At 43.9% G+C, this 18231-nt stretch overlaps 1 protein-coding gene across 3 annotated transcripts in view; it reads right to left on the reverse strand.

The window, feature by feature from the left end:
- LOC147606847 (kinesin-like protein KIN-7C, mitochondrial) overlaps nucleotides 1–14641 on the reverse strand; it is a 71538-nt gene extending 56897 nt beyond the window's left edge. For all 3 annotated transcript variants that reach the window (XR_015264909.1, XR_015264908.1, XM_086791576.1), the window contains exons 1-2: nucleotides 13977–14641; nucleotides 13420–13517 (exon numbers count right to left, since the gene is read on the reverse strand). Coding sequence is in view for 1 of the 3 variants with exons in the window: in XM_086791576.1 (XP_086647702.1) it covers nucleotides 13420–13517; nucleotides 13977–14311 (433 nt within the window). In the remaining 2 variants the exon portion in view is untranslated. The remainder of the gene's footprint in view (nucleotides 1–13419; nucleotides 13518–13976) is intronic.
- Between the last annotated feature and the right edge of the window lie 3590 nt (nucleotides 14642–18231).

Consider the following 18231-nt stretch of genomic DNA (forward strand, 5'->3'; position numbering starts at 1 on the left):
TCTCTCTCTCTCTCTCACAAAATTGAAACTAAAGGTTGTATAGTATTAGTAAGTGCTTTAATGTTCATTGATGAATTTTCAAACTTCATATTTCAAAATTTTGTAAGTAAACTATAAATTTTGTGTGTGTGTGTGTGTGTGTGTGTGTGTGTGTGTGTGTGTGTGTGAGTGACTGTGTGTGTGTGTGTGTGTGTGTGTGTGTGTGTGTGTGTGTGTGTGTGTGTGTGTGTGTGTGTGTGTGTGTGTGTGTGTGTGTGTGTGTGTGTGTGTGTGTGTGTGTGTGTGTGTGTGTGTGTGTGTGTGTGTGTGTGTGTGTGTGTATATATATATATATATATATATATATCAAGGGCAGTGTTCACTACGTTTGGAATCTTTTCAACACATTTTCTAAACGTTCTAAACGTATCGTTCACTATATTTGGAACCACCTTGGGGTGAAGACTCATAAACAAAAAGTCTCAATCACAAGCAAGGCGCTTGATAAATTCCATACATTCCAAAAAGTTACCTCAAAAGCGCCTGTTTTGAAATTAGAATCTTGGAATGAAGCTTTTGAGGTCATTACCAATGCAAGCAATGTCGCCATAGGTGCAGTTCTCCAAAAGGACAATAGACCCGTGGCCTACTGTAGTCGAAAGTTGGATATCGCCGAAAAGAATTATTCGGTTTATGACAAAGAGCTTTTGGGTGTGATCACAGCGCTCAAATATTGGAAGTCTTTCCTTTATGAACAAGTCTTCACAATAAAAACCGACCACTAAGCACTTAAGTGACTTTAAACCATGCCAAGTGCTCAGTGGAGTGATCGGCAAGCCAGGTGGAGTCAACTCTTCCAACAGTTTGGAGGAATGATTGAGTACATCCTTGGTAAGCACAACCCAATTTTGCAGATGCTCTTAGTCGAAAGGCCAACATCCAAGCAGTGCAGGAGTCTATCATTTTCGAAATCACAAGGAAGTCCGAAGGCCAACATCCAAGCAGTGCAGGAGTCTATCATTTTCGAAATCACAAGGACTTAGATAGCATGAAAGACCAGTATATCGACTCCCTTGAATTTAATACTCAATATAATTTGGCCCTCACTTCTGAGCCTGGCCATTATTCAGTACATAATGGTTCGTTGTTCTTCAAGAACCGTCTCTATGTCATTCGAGAAAAGCAATCAACTCTTCTCTACGATGCCCATGACTTCTTAGTTGGAGCACATGGAGGTATCAACACTACCCTTGAGAAATTAGAACGATTCTTTTATTGGCCAAAAATGAGGCGTGATGTATATTCACATGTTCAAGCCTGTAAGATTTGTCAAAAAGTTAAGGTTCCACATACAAAGAAGACTAGGTTACTTCAACCTTTACCTATCCCCGACAAACCTTTCATCGACATATCTATGGACTTTGTAGGACTTCTACCAACATTCACCGAATCCCATAACACTCAGTGTTTTACCACTGTGGATCGCTTCACTAAGTTATCCATGCTCATCCTATGCAAGCATACGACCACACCTAAGGACGTATCCCGTCTTTTTCTCAAACATTGGTACCCAATGTGTGGTTTGCCTAGCACCATTACATCAGACAGAGATTCCAAGTTTACCTCGCATTTTTGGAGAGCATTATTCGAAAACTTTGAAACTAAGTTACAATTGTCTAGTGCATTCCATCCACAAACAAACGGCCAAACAGAAACTTATAACGAGTTGGCCTTTGATGTTCTCAAGTCATATTGTCATGACCAACAATCCAAATGGAAACATTATCTTTCATTGGTCCAAGCCATCTTGAACAATACTCATTCATCTAGTATCGGACGGACTCCGTATGAAGCAACCTTTGGTCGCCATTTCTCTTCTCTTTTGATGAGATTGGTGTCTTCATCTCTTGAGGCTAATAAAACGACAGAAGTATTTTTCGAAATCATTGAGTCAATCAAGGACCGCTTGACCAAAGCACAAGAAGCTTATAGTAGATAGGTAAATAAGTCTAGACGAGATGTCCACTTCAAGGAAGGGGATTGGATCCATCTGCGCATCATGAAACAAAGATTGAAACAAGTAGACGAACGTTGTCCCAAGCTTTCATTCCGTAGTTTTGGACCTTTCCCAATAGTTAAAAAGTTAAGTGATGTCTCCATGAAGTTAAAGTTGCCTAACAGTTGGACGATGCATGGTGTTTTCCATGTTTCTTGGCTAAAACCATATGTTGGACTAGAAGTTGTTGATGTTTCAGATGAATAGCAGCTAGACGTGGTAGGCAAAGCCGAAGTCATCGAGCTTGAGCAGATCCTTTTTCATCATTGGAAGCATGGTTCCGGTCAACGGATACGTCAATTCTATACAAAGTTCCGAGATCAAGGTACCCACGAAACCATTTGGCTAGACGAGAGTTCTTTCAACAATACCCCCATTTGTTGGCGGACTACTTGGAGTCCATGAACCTGCCGCCAAGCTAAGCAAGAGAAAATGTCACATGCACTTTACACTGTGCACTGTAGTGCATGGTGACAAGATGGCTCATCATCATCAATGCAACATTATACATTATTAGTACCTTTTTAGGATGATAATTGTCGTACGCCGTGACCCCATTGTAATCCTTAGTCCATGATAAGTCAAACACAAGCTACGTATGTCATTCTCAACCTTAGACAATCAGTCAATCAATCCAAGTCTCTTAACCCACTTGAAGAGATGCATTCATGCATGTAGAGTCAATAGAAGCCTTAGAGTTTGCATCAGGACATGAGTGCATTTATGCATAGCATTCATTCCATATGCATATAGGTCATCTAGACTATTGCAGAAACCTTCAGATATCATCTAACAGTCATCAATAATTATCCAGTATTCTTCCCATATTTTTCAGCATTTTTTGGACATTTTTGCATCATTTATGTATTTTATCCAAGATAGATGCAATCGGCCAGCTCTGTAGCCAACCGACCAACATCATATGTCCATATAAATAGCCCAACATATCATCCATTATTCATTCAAATCATAATCAGCCTTGAAGCACTCATCGCCTAGACCTTCAACACAAGGAGCATAAAGCGATTGCAAAATTCAGTACATCAGACTTCAACGTTTTCCTCATCAGCATCTAGAAGCATCAGCGCTTGAGCAATTCAGTCTTCATTCAGTAAAACGCAGCATCTACAGCATTCAACCTACAGATCCTCTTGCGTTTTCAGCATTCATACAGTTTTCAGCACTCTCAAATGCATCGTTTTGCTATAGCCACTTGGTGAAGGTAAAACTCGGCATTCATACATAGTCTAGAACAGTCGCAATCAGCCCCTTCTCTCAGCCTCAGATTTACAACCTTCCTACATCCATTGGGAAGAGTGCATAGGCTCAAGATTGGACATCATTGGTGCTTCTACAACCATGTACAGTTCAACCCGACTCAAGGTTTTCCTAGATCTTGCGTTTGGCATATCGTCAGTCCACCGTCAATCTCTTCAGAGTAATAAAGCAAATACTATTCCAATAACGGGATAGGGGGCCCTTCAGTGGGTAAATCGGGACCCCATACTGTGTACAGTTTCCCTCTCTCTCTCTCTCTCTCTCTCTCTCTCTCTCTCTCTCTCTCTCTCTCTTAAAGTTTGAAGTCTTAAAGTGGATTGCTGTGATATGCAGCGGAAGTCTTTGTATTGGTTGCTCCTGTCACACAATATGCTCACACCGTCTTCTGTATCCTGAGTTTCGTGAGTTTAGCAATCCATTTCATTTACTTCAAACTTTAAAGAGTTGAGAGAGAGAGATATGAACACTGTACACCAGATGGGGTCCCGAATTACCCACTGAAGGGCCCCCTATCCCGATAACGAGATAGTATTTGCTTTATTACTTTAGAGAGAATGACTTTGGACTGTAGATAAGCCATATAGCAGACAGGCAAATAAATCTAGACGAGATGTCAACTTCAAGGAAGGGGATTGAGTCTATTTGCGTATCATGAAGCAGAGATTGAAACAAGTGGGCAAACGTTGTCCCAAGCTTTCTTTCCGTAGTTTTGGCCCTTTTCCAATAGTTAAGAAGATAAGTGATGTCTCAATGAAGTTAAAGTTGCCTGCCAGTTGGACAATGCATGATGTTTTCCATGTTTCTTGGCTAAAACCATATGTTGGTCCAGAAGTGTTTGATGTTTCAGATGAACAGCAGCCAGACGTGGTAGACGAGGCAGAAGTTATCGAGCCTGAGCAGATCCTTCTTCATCGATGGAAGCATGGTTCCGGTCGACGGATTCGTCAGTTCTATACGAAGTTCCGAGATCGAGGCACCCACGAAGCCGTATGGCTCGACGAGGAGTTCTTCCAGGAGTACCCCCAGTTATTGGCGGACTACTTGGAAGCCATGAACCTGCCGCCAAGCTAATCAGGAGGGAATGTCACATGCACTCTGCACTAAGTGCATGGTGACAAGATGGCTCATCATCAGAAGTGCAACATTTGTACAGTTTTAGAACCCAATAGGATGATATTTGTCGTACGCCGTGACCCCATTGTACATCCTCAGTCCAGGATAAGTCAGGCAGGAGCTACGTAGGTCATTCCTCAGCCTTAGTGGGTCAGTCAGTCAGTCAAGTCCCTTAACCCACTTGGAGAGAATCATTCATGCATGTAGAGTCAGTAGAAGCCTTAGGGTTTGCATCAGAAAGCACTCTGCATCTTGCATAATATGCATACATATGCCTGTGCATCATTTAGAACATCCCCAAAGCCTTAGGGAATTTACTGGGATTTATCTGGTATTTTTTCCATATTTATTAGTATTTATTTATCATTATTTGCATTATTGGGCATTTATAAATATTAACTTTATTAAATGACCAACCTCCAGTTAGTATAAATAGGCTTGCCTAGAGCCTCTTTTGCTCATTCAGTCTTCATTGTGCTAAGAGCTCTCCTCTCTCTCTTGCTTTCAGCATAAGACTAATCCATGCCCTAGTGCCCATAAGCTTTCTTCTCCAGCCCCTTGAGATCCATAGCTTCAGCCCAGCCTAGGTGCTTGTCCTTAGCATCAGTTCATACCCTAGAACCAGCATACATCCTCAGCTCAGTTCCACGCCTGAAAACCAGTAGCAAACAGCCTGCATATCTGCGTTTTGGTGCAGCCTTACAGCAGTCTACCTGCGTTTTGCTCCAGCCGTACAGTTTCCAGCCCTACAGTCATCTGTTGCTGCTGCGTTTCAGTCCACAGTCCTCTCCAGCCCTCAGCGTTTCTGTCCACAGCAGAATCCAGCTTTGAAGCAACAGTTTACAACAGTTTCCAGCCCTGAAATAGTTGTTTGCATCAGTGTCCAGCATTCTCTGCATCATCAACACATTCAGCAGTCATCTGGTGAAGGTAACTCAGCATTCATATGTGTTTTCAGCATTCTAACAGTGTGTAGAACAGTCCACCTTCTTCTTCTTTGAGCCTCAGGTGTGCAGCCCTTCCTCATGCCCTTGGGAGGAGTGCATAGGCTCAAGATCAAGTCATTGAGGTGTTTCTACAGCAGTGTACAGATCAGCCCTACTCCGATCCTCCGAGATCTTGCGTTATGCTTCCTGAGCTTTGGTCAAGCGGTCCTTAACTGACTCAATGATCTCGGAAAATGCTTCCGTGGTTTTATTAGCCTCTAAAGATGGAGACACCATTCTCGTCAAAAGAGAAGAAAAACGGCGACCAAAGGCTGCTTCATATGGAGTCCGTCCGACACTGGATGAATGAGTGTCGTTCAAGATAGCTTGGACCAACGGAAGATAGTGCTCCCATTTGGACTGCTGGTCATGACAATATGACTTGAGGACATCAAAGGCCAATTGATTATAAATTTCTGTCTCGCCATCTGTCTGGGGATGGAATGCACTAGACAACTGCAACTTAGTTCCAAAGTTTTCAAATAATGCCCTCCAGAAATGCGAGGTAAACTTGGAATCTCTGTCTGATGTTATGGTGCTAGGCAACCCACAAATTGGATACCAATGCTTGAGAAACAGACGGGCTATGTCCTCGGCTGTGGCCGTATGCTTGCATGGGATGAGCATGCAGAACTTACTAAAGCGATCCACAATGGTAAAACACTGAGTGTTACGGGATCCAGTGGATGCTGGTAGAGGCCCTACAAAGTCCATAGATATGTCGATAAAAGGTCCGTCGGGGATAGGCAAAGGTTGAAGTAAACCTGCCTTCTTTGAATGGGAAACCTTGACTTTTTGACAAATCTTACAGGCTTGTACATGTGCATAGACATCACGCCTCATCTTTGGCCAATAAAAGGACCGTTCTAATTTCTCGAGGGTACTGTTGATACCCCTATGTCCTCCAACTAAGGAGTCATGGGCATCACGGAGAAGAGCGGAACGCTTTTCTCGAGTAACACAAAGACGGTTCTTGTAGAACAACCAACCGTTCTGTACTGAATAGTGGCCAGGCTCAGAAGTGAGGGCCAAACTATACTGAGTACCAAACTCAGGGGAGTCGACATATTGGTCTTTCATACTATCCAAGTCCTTCCCCGTGATTTCGAGAATGGTAGCTTCTTGGACTGCCTGGATGCTGGACTTTCGACTGAGAGCATCTGCTACTGGGTTATGCTTACCAGGGATGTATTCAATCATACCTCCAAACTGTTGGAAGATTTGACTCCACCTGGCCTGTCGATCACTCCACTAGGCACTTGGCATAGTCTGAAGCCACTTAAGTGCTTGGTGGTCTGTTTTCACTGTGAAAGCCTGTCCATAAAGAAAAGGCTTCCAATGTTTGAGCGTTGTGATCACACCCAAAAGCTCTTTGTCGTATACCGAATAATTCTTTTCGGCGACATCCAACTTTCTGCTGTAATAAGCCACGGGTCTATTGTCCTGCTGGAGGACTGCACCTATGGCTACATTGCTGGCATCGGTGATGACCTCGAAAGGTTCGTCCCATGATGCTAACTTTAATACAGGTGCTTCTGAGGCAGCTTTCTGGAGTGCACGGAATGCATCAAGTGCCTTACCTGTAACTGAGACTTTCTGCTTGCGAGTCTTCACCCCCTTGAGCAAGTCGGTAAGAGGTGCTGCAAGGTTGGAAAACTGATGGACATGTGTGCTATAGGCCTGACAAAGACCTACGAATGAACGGATTTCTTGGGCGGTCTTAGGAATATCCCAATCTAAGATCTCTTGAACCTTTGAGGGGTCCAGTCTAATCCCATCGGAACCGATGATGTAGCCCAAATACTGAACTTCTTTAACACCAAAGATAGACTTTTTGGCATTTATGTAGAGCTCATTATCTCGCAAGAGTTGCAAGACCTTCTCCACATCTTTCTCATGCTGCTCCGCAGTGGCTGAGAAGACTAGTATGTCATCAAGGAATATGAAAACACACTTCCCAATGTGGACTGCGAAAATCCTAGACATCATCTTATTGAACGTTGCAAGTGCATTTGTAAGCCCAAAAGGCATGACTACGAACTCGTAGTGACCACGCTCTGTCCTGAAAGCTGTTTTTGGAATGTCAACTTCAAAAATGCGAACCTTATGGTAACCACTCTTGAGGTCGATCTTAGTGAAAAATTTAGCACCGTCTAAACGCTCCAAAATGTACTCTATCCTGGGCATAGGAAACTTATTCTTGATAGTGAGTTTGTTTAATGCCCTGTAGTCTACACAAAGGCGTGCAGACTTGTCCTTCTTTTGGACAAATAGGATAGGTGCAGCAAATGGGGAGAAAGAAGGCCGAATGAATCCGGCTCGGAGAAGCTCAGATAACTGCTTTTCCAACTCGCCCTCTAAAGTCTTGGAAAGACGATAGGGAAACCTGCTAGGAGGATCTGATCCAGGGACCAAATCAATGTGATGGTCCTCAAGGCGAGAGGGAGGGAGACTGGGTGGGAGATCGTCCCTAAGCATAATGTCCTGGTGTCTGGATAGGAGGTCTGCTAACTGAGGGACTGAAGATGTAATGGATGCTACTAATGAGGGAGGGTCTGCTTCAGCACGAACATAAAGGAGTGCTCCTTCTACTCCCTTGCGGATAGCTCGTCGGGCCTGGAGATGCGAAATCAATGGGATGCCAAGAATGCTTCTATCCCCACGAATCATGACAGGCTCAGGAAAACCTTTACAAATAGTAAAAGTGTCCTGCCCCCAATCGGGAATAGGCTCATATTGACGGAACCACTGAATTCCTAAGATCATGTCACACCCTAACAGAGGGGAGACGATGAAATCTCGTTGAAATGAGGCCTTCTGAACTTCAAAGGCGAACTGCTGTGCCTTCTGGGAAATGTGGGTGCGAAGACCAAGTGTAAACCCGTCCACATCCAGATGATATGGGACTAAAGTGCAGTTCAATTTATTAGCCAACTGGGGAGAGATGGCGTCTTCAGAACTACCCATATCGAAAAGGACTACAAACTGTCGGCCCTGGGCAGAGCCATAAGCTCGGATAAGGCTCTTCTGAGCAGCATCGCTCTCACCCTCCTGCTTAGCATCAAATACCACGGATGGTATAGGATGCATGGAAGGTAAAAGTTGAACTGCATTTGAGGTAGTAGGCGGGGCTGGAGGAGCTGGGGAAGCTGTGGCAACTGTGGCAGAAGGAGCTTTGGCAGCTTGTGCCGCTTGCCATTTGTGGCAATCCTTCTTACCATGCCCTATAATATGACAGAAAAAACATCTATTTTCTGACTGATACTTCTTTTGCTCCTCTGGAGGAAGATAACCTCCAGTAATGCCTGCTTTAGCCTTTTCATCAAGGGTTTTCTTAGGTTCTTTATCCTTCTTACCCCCTGAACTAGAGCTATTACTGCTGTCCTTCTTAGCATCTTTAGAAGATGCGTTACCTTTCCCTGTCTGTGCAACTGATTGCTGCTGCTGAGGTTTGGTACTGGACTGAGATGTCTGCTTGGGCTTGCCCCCGTTGAGCTTCATTTCTTCATTCTGAGCGAGAGTCAGAGTCCGGTCATATGTACTTGGTTCAAAGTTACGAACTGTGAACCGAATGTTGGAGTCCAATCCACGAATGAATTGCTCCATCTTGGCCTGCTCAGATAACCCTAACTGCTGTGCTAAAGTAATAACCTTACCGGAAAACTGAAGCACTGGGGAACCGTTCTGTCCGAGTCCATAGAACTCGTCTTTCAGACCGATCATGTACTGAGGAGGGAGAAATCTGGTCTTCAGGTCATGGACAAAGATGTCCCAGTCAAAGGCTGTGACACCTGTGGCCTGGTCAGTATGAATACTAGACCAATGCTGCCACCAAGTGACTGCCTCACCAGTGAGATGGGGAGCCGCTAAGTGGACTTTGTCTTGTGGGTCTGTGATCCTAGCTAATGGAAAATGAGCATTAAATTGATGAACAAATTGATTAACTGAAGAATGATCACACTTACCATCATACTTGCTGAAATTCGGTTGACTGCGAATAATGGTGGTTGAAGCTGCTGCGGGATGCTAGCTGGTGACACCTATGACTAGGGAGACTGAGGAGAGCTGCTAATACCTTAAGTGTATGGCCTCCTTTTCCCGTTGGTGTTCGAGTAACATACGTTCTCGATCAAGTTCACGTTGGTGTTCCCGAGCGGCGAGTTCAGCCTGACGCCGATCTTCGTTGATCCTGCGTTGGGCTTCCTCATAGTCCCGTCTTTCTTCTTTTTCTATTCTCCTTCGGGCCTCGTCCTCTCTCCTTTGTTGTTCCATCTGAAAGAAGAGGGAGATGTAGTCGGGTGCTGCTGGAGGTGTAGAAGGACGTGCTGCTGCTGCCTCCAAGAGTTGGAGACGCTCCATGAGTAGCTGGTTCTGAGCTCTTAGAAGAGCTATGGTGTCTGCTGTAGGCGGAAGAGCAAGGTCTCCTTCGGGGGAGACGTCTTCCGGCTGATGAGTACTCTCTCGTGTAGACATGATGCTGAAGTCGGTGGTCGTGCCGGAACGCAATCTAACCATCCGAGGATGCCCCCACGCTAGGATACGGTGTGTGTGGACTATCTGAATCTGATACCAATGTGATATGCAGCGGAAGTCTTTGTATTGGTTGATCCTGTCACACAATATGCTCACACCGTCTTCTGTATCCTGAGTTTCGTGAGTTTAGCAATCCATTTCATTTACTTCAAACTTTAAAGAGATGAGAGAGAGATAGATGAGAACAGTCCACCTTCTTCTTCTTTGAGCCTCAGGTGTGCAGCCCTTCCTCATGCCCTTGGGAGGAGTGCATAGGCTCAAGATCAAGTCATTGAGGTGTTTCTACAGCAGTGTACGGATCAGCCCTACTCCGATCCTCCGAGATCTTGCGTTTGGCTTATCTACAGTCCAAAGTCATTCTCTCTAAAGTAATAAAGCAAATACTATCTCGTTATCGGGATAGGGGACCCTTCAGTGGGTAATTCGGGACCCAATCTGGTGTACAGTTCTCATCTATCTCTCTCTCATCTCTTTAAAGTTTGAAGTAAATGAAATGGATTGCTAAACTCACGAAACTCAGGATACAGAAGACGGTGTGAGCATATTGTGTGACAGGATCAACCAATACAAAGACTTCCGCTGCATATCACAATTACTAAACTCGCAAAACTCAAGATACAGAAGACGGTGTGAGCATTTGTGTGACAAGATCCTCAAATTACGAATACTTCCATTGCATGTTACTTTGTTGTTGGCCGACAGCCTTTAGGCTGACCGACCAACAATCCCCCATAGTATATATAGCTTTTCCTTATCAATCATCATTTGTGTATCATATCATCGATCATAGCGTTCTCTCATCTGGCCACATCACGAGACAGCAACCCACTCTCTCCTACAGGCCACACTGTGGGACAGCAGCCCTATGCTACATTCAACGTTTACATTAGCATTCATCAGCACATCATCAGTGTTTTACATCAGCATTCATCAGCACATCATCAGTGTTTACATCAGCGTTTTATCACAGCTCATGGGACAGCAGCCCCCTCTGCTACATAGAGCACTTCAGCGTTTTCCCTTAGCTCTCACCATCGAGACAGCAGCCCACTCTCTGCTACATCACACCATCAGGACGGCAGCCCGCTCTACTTATCTTCACCATTGACACCACTTTGAGTACACAGCACCCATGTCACCAGAGCTTGCACCACTCGGGACGGCAACCCTCTCTGCCCCTTACCACTTCAGGTACGCAGCACCCGTGTCACCAGAGCTTGCACCACTCTGGACATCCGACGGTAGCCCTTACCACCTCAGGAACACAGACCCATGTCACCAAAGCTTGCACCACTCAAGACGACAATCCTCTCTACTCCTCACCACCCCTCAGGTACGCAACACCCTTGTCACCAAAGCTTGCACCCCCCAGGTACGCAGCACCCTTGTCACCAGTGCTTGCACCCGTCTGGTCTTGCAGACCCCTTGTCATCAGAGCTTGCACCACCACCACCACTCAAGACAGCAGCCCTCTCTACTCATCCACCACCTCAGGTACAGTAGCACCCTTGTCACAAGAGCCTGCATCTCATCTTCTGCTGCCACTACCACCCCAGAGTGTCTCTGCATCCACCAACGGGAGCCTTCGACACCGACCACCTCTTGGAGTGCTTTGCCTCACATCGACGCGAGCCTTCATCATCAACCGTGCTTCAGCTCCGACATCATCTCTACTTCTGCACTGATCTTTCTACTCAGAGTCGCCTCACATCAAAGGGCTCTTGTACATATGTTCACTCACCATTCACTCACATATTTCATGCTGTGTTGTTTTGCTATGATCTCTCGTACATCTGGTCCTTTTGTCCTTTTGCCCTCGCAGTGAGGACTCTAGGGAGGCAGGCAGGAAGGGGGCAGAAAGTGGGGGACGGGAAAGGGGGGGGGGGGGGGGGGCGTTGTTCTTAATTTAAGGGATTCTTACCCCTCATTTAGGAATCCAGCCCATATCTGAGCAGTTCCGACAGCCAGAAACTCAACAAATCACAGAATTTTTCAAGCCTTCATCTCAGCCAAGGTGCTTGCAGCATTAGAGAAGGACACTTAGATTGCTCCATTACCCTGCCTGCTTGTAACACATTGAGAGCAAAAAAAGGTGGTGGTTTCCTGTTTTCAACCTTGTATTTCGGCAATCTCATAACAGTAAAGTAAATACGGCCCATTGAGAGGATGGGGGATGTGTCTGGCTGTTGGGACCCAGTGCATTACTGTCCTAATTTTACTATTTCCTTTCAGTGTTTGCTGTCTGCATTTAAAAGGTCAACAGCTTCCACTAGAGAATGGACAACTAAAATCAGTTGCACCGCTTCCATTATAACCCCCAAGGTTGAAGGTAGTCTATCCATGTTTTCAACCCCAAGTTTTTGTAGTCTACAAGCTTGACCCCATGAGCTGCTAAGCTACACCATTCCCATCAATGTTAGTCCCCTTGCAGATACCTGGACTATCCTTTGCAGGCATCCATAACAATGCCACCACAAGCTAACCTTCAAAATGCAAAAGGAATGTCCACTTCAGCTATCAGGCTTCTACTGCCTGATGCCATGATTTAAAAAAGGTTGGGCTGGAGTCAAGAGACTTGCTCCTCTGCATGCATGAACCATGTTGAAATTCTTACACTTTTTCAAAATGACAACTTGATCCAAATTCAAAAACAGTGGTTCTTGGGCACAATCGCATGTGCTTACCATGCAAAAATCTCTAAACTTCAACAGAAAGATTGATTGTGTAGGCATCACTAGCACAATTCACTTCCACTGACAGGTCCCACCAGCTCCGCCTCCATCATGTGCAATCCTCCTTAGCTCCTGTTGCATTTTGGTTTGCAGTACACAGGTTTGTAAATGGTGTGGCATCATTACTGCTAGCACTTGTCCATGTGCACCAGCCCAATCATCTCTCCCAGGCTTGGAAACAACTCTATGGACATGGAAAGGTTTCAAGCAATAGAACCACATGTGGCTGCTGCAGTTCCTCCTCTGCTTCCCTTTGGCTAGCTGCCTCTTATGAATGAAAGACGGTGAGGCTCCGTATACCACCACTGTTCGGCTCAAGTCAGCCATCCCCTGAGCTTCTCTCTCTTCCCCACTGAGGAAGGATACTGTGTCAGAACCCACGCCACATATGCCATACATACAGGGGCAGCCATCACACTAGGACTCCATCATCTTAGGTGTGAGACAAGGCGATGGCATTAACATCCAAGACAGGAAGGAGAGGCAAGCTATACTCCCTAGGGGTGAGGGAAATAAAGCAGCACACTCTTTTGAAGCAACTTGATGGTGCAGGCAGCATATAAGCAGGGACATGCCATGGCTGCCTTCATTACATGGTGCTGTATTGTAATAAAAAACTAAGTGGTCCCCATAAAGCACCCATTTCCATACCAAGATAGATAACAATGTACGATAGACAGCCAAATTGAGAGGTTAATATTTAATTTCCCCAAAAAAAAGGATCGAGTAGAAGATCACAGACCGAAGGCATAAGCAGTAGCTGCATTGAATTCACTTCGCACCGTAGTATCTCCATCTGCATACCAGGCTAGTTCATCTCCTTTCTGGATCTCTCTTGTACTGCATCACACACAGAACATAATGATTTCAACGTGTGAATACAAGCCCGCTCAAAATTATAGAAGAGTGTGAGGCTGGTTAAACAACCACCCCTTCCTGTCAGGGAGGGCACGTCCAGGCCACCCACTTCAGGGATGGACAGGCAATCTTGCCCATCCACCTCCCTACCTGCCACCTTCACGTGGGCCGGGGATGTGGTTGTAACCAGCCTAGCGAGTATTTAAAATAATGTGGCCTCAGAGTTACAGAAGAATGTGCCGTATTTTATGAATTCAAATGCCGATGTATGGCATCCTATAACTCAGATTTAAAAAAAAGGCAATGTACAGCAGATGTGGATTCAAAGGGCGAGCGATGTACGGCACATGGTGAAAATGCTGTACGTCCAAACGCGATTTTCGGAGTGTTTAACGTTAGTCAAGTTTACAAAGAGAATATGTGATAGAAAAATGAGCTCACCTGAGAGGTCTGAATCGAACAGTTACTGTGACGTTCTCCGTGGACCTGGTGCTAAGGCTGTCGGTCCGCTCCGAAGCGGGAGTGTTGGGGCTTCTGGAGCCGAACAAAGAGTTGGAGCTCAATTGAAGCTTCGGAGGTGTTGGCGATGGCAGGGCCTTGCCTTTGCCCGGCGTAGAGGAACGCCCTGATAGAGATGGGGTTCTGGAGAGGGAGCTGGATCCAAAGGACGCCACGGAAGCTGGAGACTCGCCTGCGAGCTTGCCATTGCCATGACCGTTCAAAGAAGATTGCTTGCGAAACCGAAAAGGCGAGATCGTTCTGGGCTTGGAAGACATGAATTTTCGAGCATCAGAGCTGCAGAAGACGGGCAAAACTGGCAAAAACGCACAATGTATGTGCAGAAGGGAGAAGAATAATACGGCGATGGAGATGGCCTGATATACAGGGGAGCAAGGAAAAGAAAATGTCGATCGTCGAAGCTAACCTATGGTCCGAAATAGGGTTTCGTGCGCAGATTTGCTTTGCCTCTGGAAAATGCAGTACCAAATTTAGGGTTAACTGCGATGAGGATTTCCTCCGCAGAGAGAAACTAATCGAGAGACAATCCTTGTGCTGGCGGTGTGGCTATGGCGAGAAGGCGGGAGTGCAGGATTAAAGTTTTTCACTCTTCAAAAACTACTTTTATCGTATTAAATACTATTTACATTTTGTGGACCCTCCGAGCGTGTGAGAGACTACCTACCCCATTTCCACCACATTTTCCATTTTATATTCATTTCTTGTCAACCTTACAACCAAAAGCTGGATCATGGCATGAGGTGTTTAATACATGGAAGGTGGAGAGGGTGGTCAGACGCAGGTACTCTCGTGAGAGATTGTTAGGGAAATGTAGATGCCTACAATGTACATGGTATCAAACCCACCTTCCAAGGCTCCCTTTAACGAGGCAAGAGCGGTATCGATCGGGTTAGAGCCCATTCTCAAGTTTTGAGCATACTTGAAACTAAAGTTCACGAACAATCTCAACCAATTTAGAGACATCTCACTTCTGCTCCAATCAGAATGTGCAATTACAACTGAATGTGTTCTAAAGATACTCAACTATCACCATTGCTCTATTGTGAGGGTCTAGTGGGTGAAATGATCTGCTTTGGACTTGGGGATTAATTTCTCCAATTTGAGTTTCCATTATCATCATAGAGATGATTTATTAAAGAGATTTTCTTCCACGATACACTTCCATATCCTATCATGGGAGATTTTCTCCATGGATTAGCTTGTGTCCCATAACTTCAAACTTTAACAAAACCAGTTTGGGCGATAATTAATAATTGATATTCCCTTTTGGTCAGCTTAATAACCCTCTATATAGTGGGCATATCCATCACAAAAAGGAAGTTTGGCCTCCTTCAAACTTAAACAAAACCAACTAGGTTAATGATTGATTTTCCCATTTGGTTAGCCCAATATATAGTATGCATAGCCATCGCAAAAAGGGGGTTTCCCCTCCAAACAATATAGAGAATAAGGGACATCGGCCCATAGAGTAGATAGCCTTTAATTGCTCAACTTCCCAATGTTTTCCATGAACTAGTAGCTTTGAGGACATCCATTCTTGAGGAGTTGTCCAATTGATCCATTATTTGTGGTTGATAGCCATAGAGTATGCATGTACCAAACACACACATTAGAAAAAACAAACAATAACTACGTTAGGTATTCCTCCTCTCCATGCTTTGAAAATCACTCTCATAGAGAAGAGAGGGAAGAGGTATTGGAGGTTGTTTTAAGACATGAATATTTAAGCACCACGCATCCTAGATATTTAAGCACCGTGTATCCAAGCCATCTTAAAACAAATTTTGTATGAGAGTAGTGAAATTTATATCATGTGGTCCTCTTTGACCTAAAAAGTTGATTCTCATGTCCATGATATATAGGTCTCATGAAGAGAAACGAGGGTGTGCATGTGTATCTATTGCTAGGGTTCACCAAAAGAGAGACAAAAGACGGTTAGTGAGTGTCTCCATAGCTAAGGTTCTCTAGAAGGGAAGGAAAAGACAATTGTGTGTCTCTATAGCTAGGGTTCACTAAAAGGGAAAGAAAAGACAATATGTGTCTCTATAGCTAGGGTTCAATAAAAGGGAGAGAAAAGAGGGTTAGTGTATGTCTCTATAGCTAAGGTTCACTACGAGAGAGAGAGAGAGAGAGAGAGAGAGAGAGAGAGAGAGAGAGAGAGGAAGAATAATAATAATAATAATAATTTATTAGCAGCTTTCAAAAAGGCCACAATTATGAGTGAGACCAGATACATAAATGATCTTCGGCTCAATCTATGGTCTATTGAAAGAAAATGTCATACTACAAGTATTCAATATAATCTCCTTTAACAAACATTGTATGAGTTTTGGTTTTTTTTTTGGGTTTTAGTTTGGACTTTACCCTCACGAGATGATAGATTGCCTGCTTGCCTTGTTTTTTAGTAATTGAATTTGTTACAATAAGTGATTATTGCATGATTACACTGTTGTGAAACTTTGGCAAATACTAGCTATCACTCAATCATTGACATGGCTTCACATAGTTGGTCATCTGAGTATACTTATTCATCTCTATCCATGTACCATCCTTCAAGTAAGTTGTTCTTCCTTGACCATCATATTGATTTGATTTTTTTTAATGTATTAATTAAATCTCTATAAAAGACCCAAAGGATCTATGAGATTCAGAATAAGTACATATAATTCAAGAATAATTGGATATCACAAATATGAAAAAAGAAACACCTACCAAAGAAAACAATCCCATGTAAGCATGTGTACAATGAAGAGAGTCAAAGCTCATCAAATGTCATCATCCTCCTAACTGGTGTATGATGCAGCAATATCCACCTCTTATGATGCTACATCTCTATGGTGTTTGAAGATGTCTTGGCCAAAGGGTGGAGGGGTTAAATCTATGGGGATGGGGGAGAGAGAGACTATGCCTTCTCTCTGGTGACTCCCAAGTGTGACGTATGTACCCTCTTTGGCTTGAGTGAGCCTGGGTGATGGCCATTTGTGGGCACTTGACAGGGCCTAGAAATTCTATAACGGAGGACTAAGAGGTATCATGTTGATTTTGCCTCCCTCTAGCCATGGGCTCTCAAGACTTTACATGGAAACTTAAGCTTGACAAAAATAGTCCTATTAACCACCCAAGTCTTTCAAGCACATACACATCATCAAATCTTCTCCCTTTACCCTTTTAAGCTCTCTCTCAAGGGTTAGTATGGTTGTTGCCTACCATGTATCTTGGTTCCAAACTTTCATACTGTTTGCATTAATTGCATGAGGCATCTATGTGGAGAGAGTAGCATCATGATTTTTTATCTCCGTATATTGAATTCAAATCACATGATGTGATGTCTGCATCCCAAAATCATGCTCAATGTATGGTTGCTAGCCTAAAATTTATCAAGAAATCAAAAGTAAAGGTGAAAATAGAATGAGCCAAAGTTACACCAACTCCCAGTCTCGAGGCATCCACACAAATGTGATATCCCACCTATCTAAGAGTTTACAAAGAGCTCTCCAACCCGGTTGAGCTTCTCTTAAACACAACCATTGATTCGAATATCGAAAAAAACATTAAAATCATGCTTATATGACAAATAGCAAAAATATATTCCAAACAAGCCTTGAAATAGTAGGTGCTAATATTACAACCTATTTCAAGCTTGTTTGGCATTTCAATTTACGAAAGACCTAGCTTGTATGAAATAAATGCATGGTATGTTCTTTTTCATGGCCTTGCCTTGTGCGACTACACTTCATCAATCTTCAAAAAGGGTCTAATCCCAATACTATTTTTGGATTGAAGTTAGGCAAATACAACCCTTATTAAATTGTGTGGAAGACCATGGCCAACTTTATAGCAATCATGCTTCATATTGTTCTTAAAAGTCCTATACATGACTAATGTCGTGCTTAGATAGTGTGATTGTGGACATAATTAACTCATCCTCCATCCCTTATTTTCTTGATTAACCAATCAATATAGCTTGTGGGAGAGCCTTATGCAAATTCACAAAGCAAGATTATTACTTATCTCTCGACACTTGGCTTCCTTAATGAGGTTCAAAGTGTGAAGATGTAATCAATTATCAAGTGATCTTGTGGAAACTCTACTAGCCTAGGGTAAGGATCCTTCCCCTCCTTCTTCCCAATCACGAAGATGTTCCTCTTATAGATTCATATATCTTCACTGCTGTGAG

Source organism: Cibotium barometz, chromosome 56, assembly GCF_041138505.1.
Source record: "Cibotium barometz isolate CiBa-2024 chromosome 56, ASM4113850v1, whole genome shotgun sequence".
NCBI lineage: Eukaryota > Viridiplantae > Streptophyta > Polypodiopsida > Cyatheales > Cibotiaceae > Cibotium > Cibotium barometz.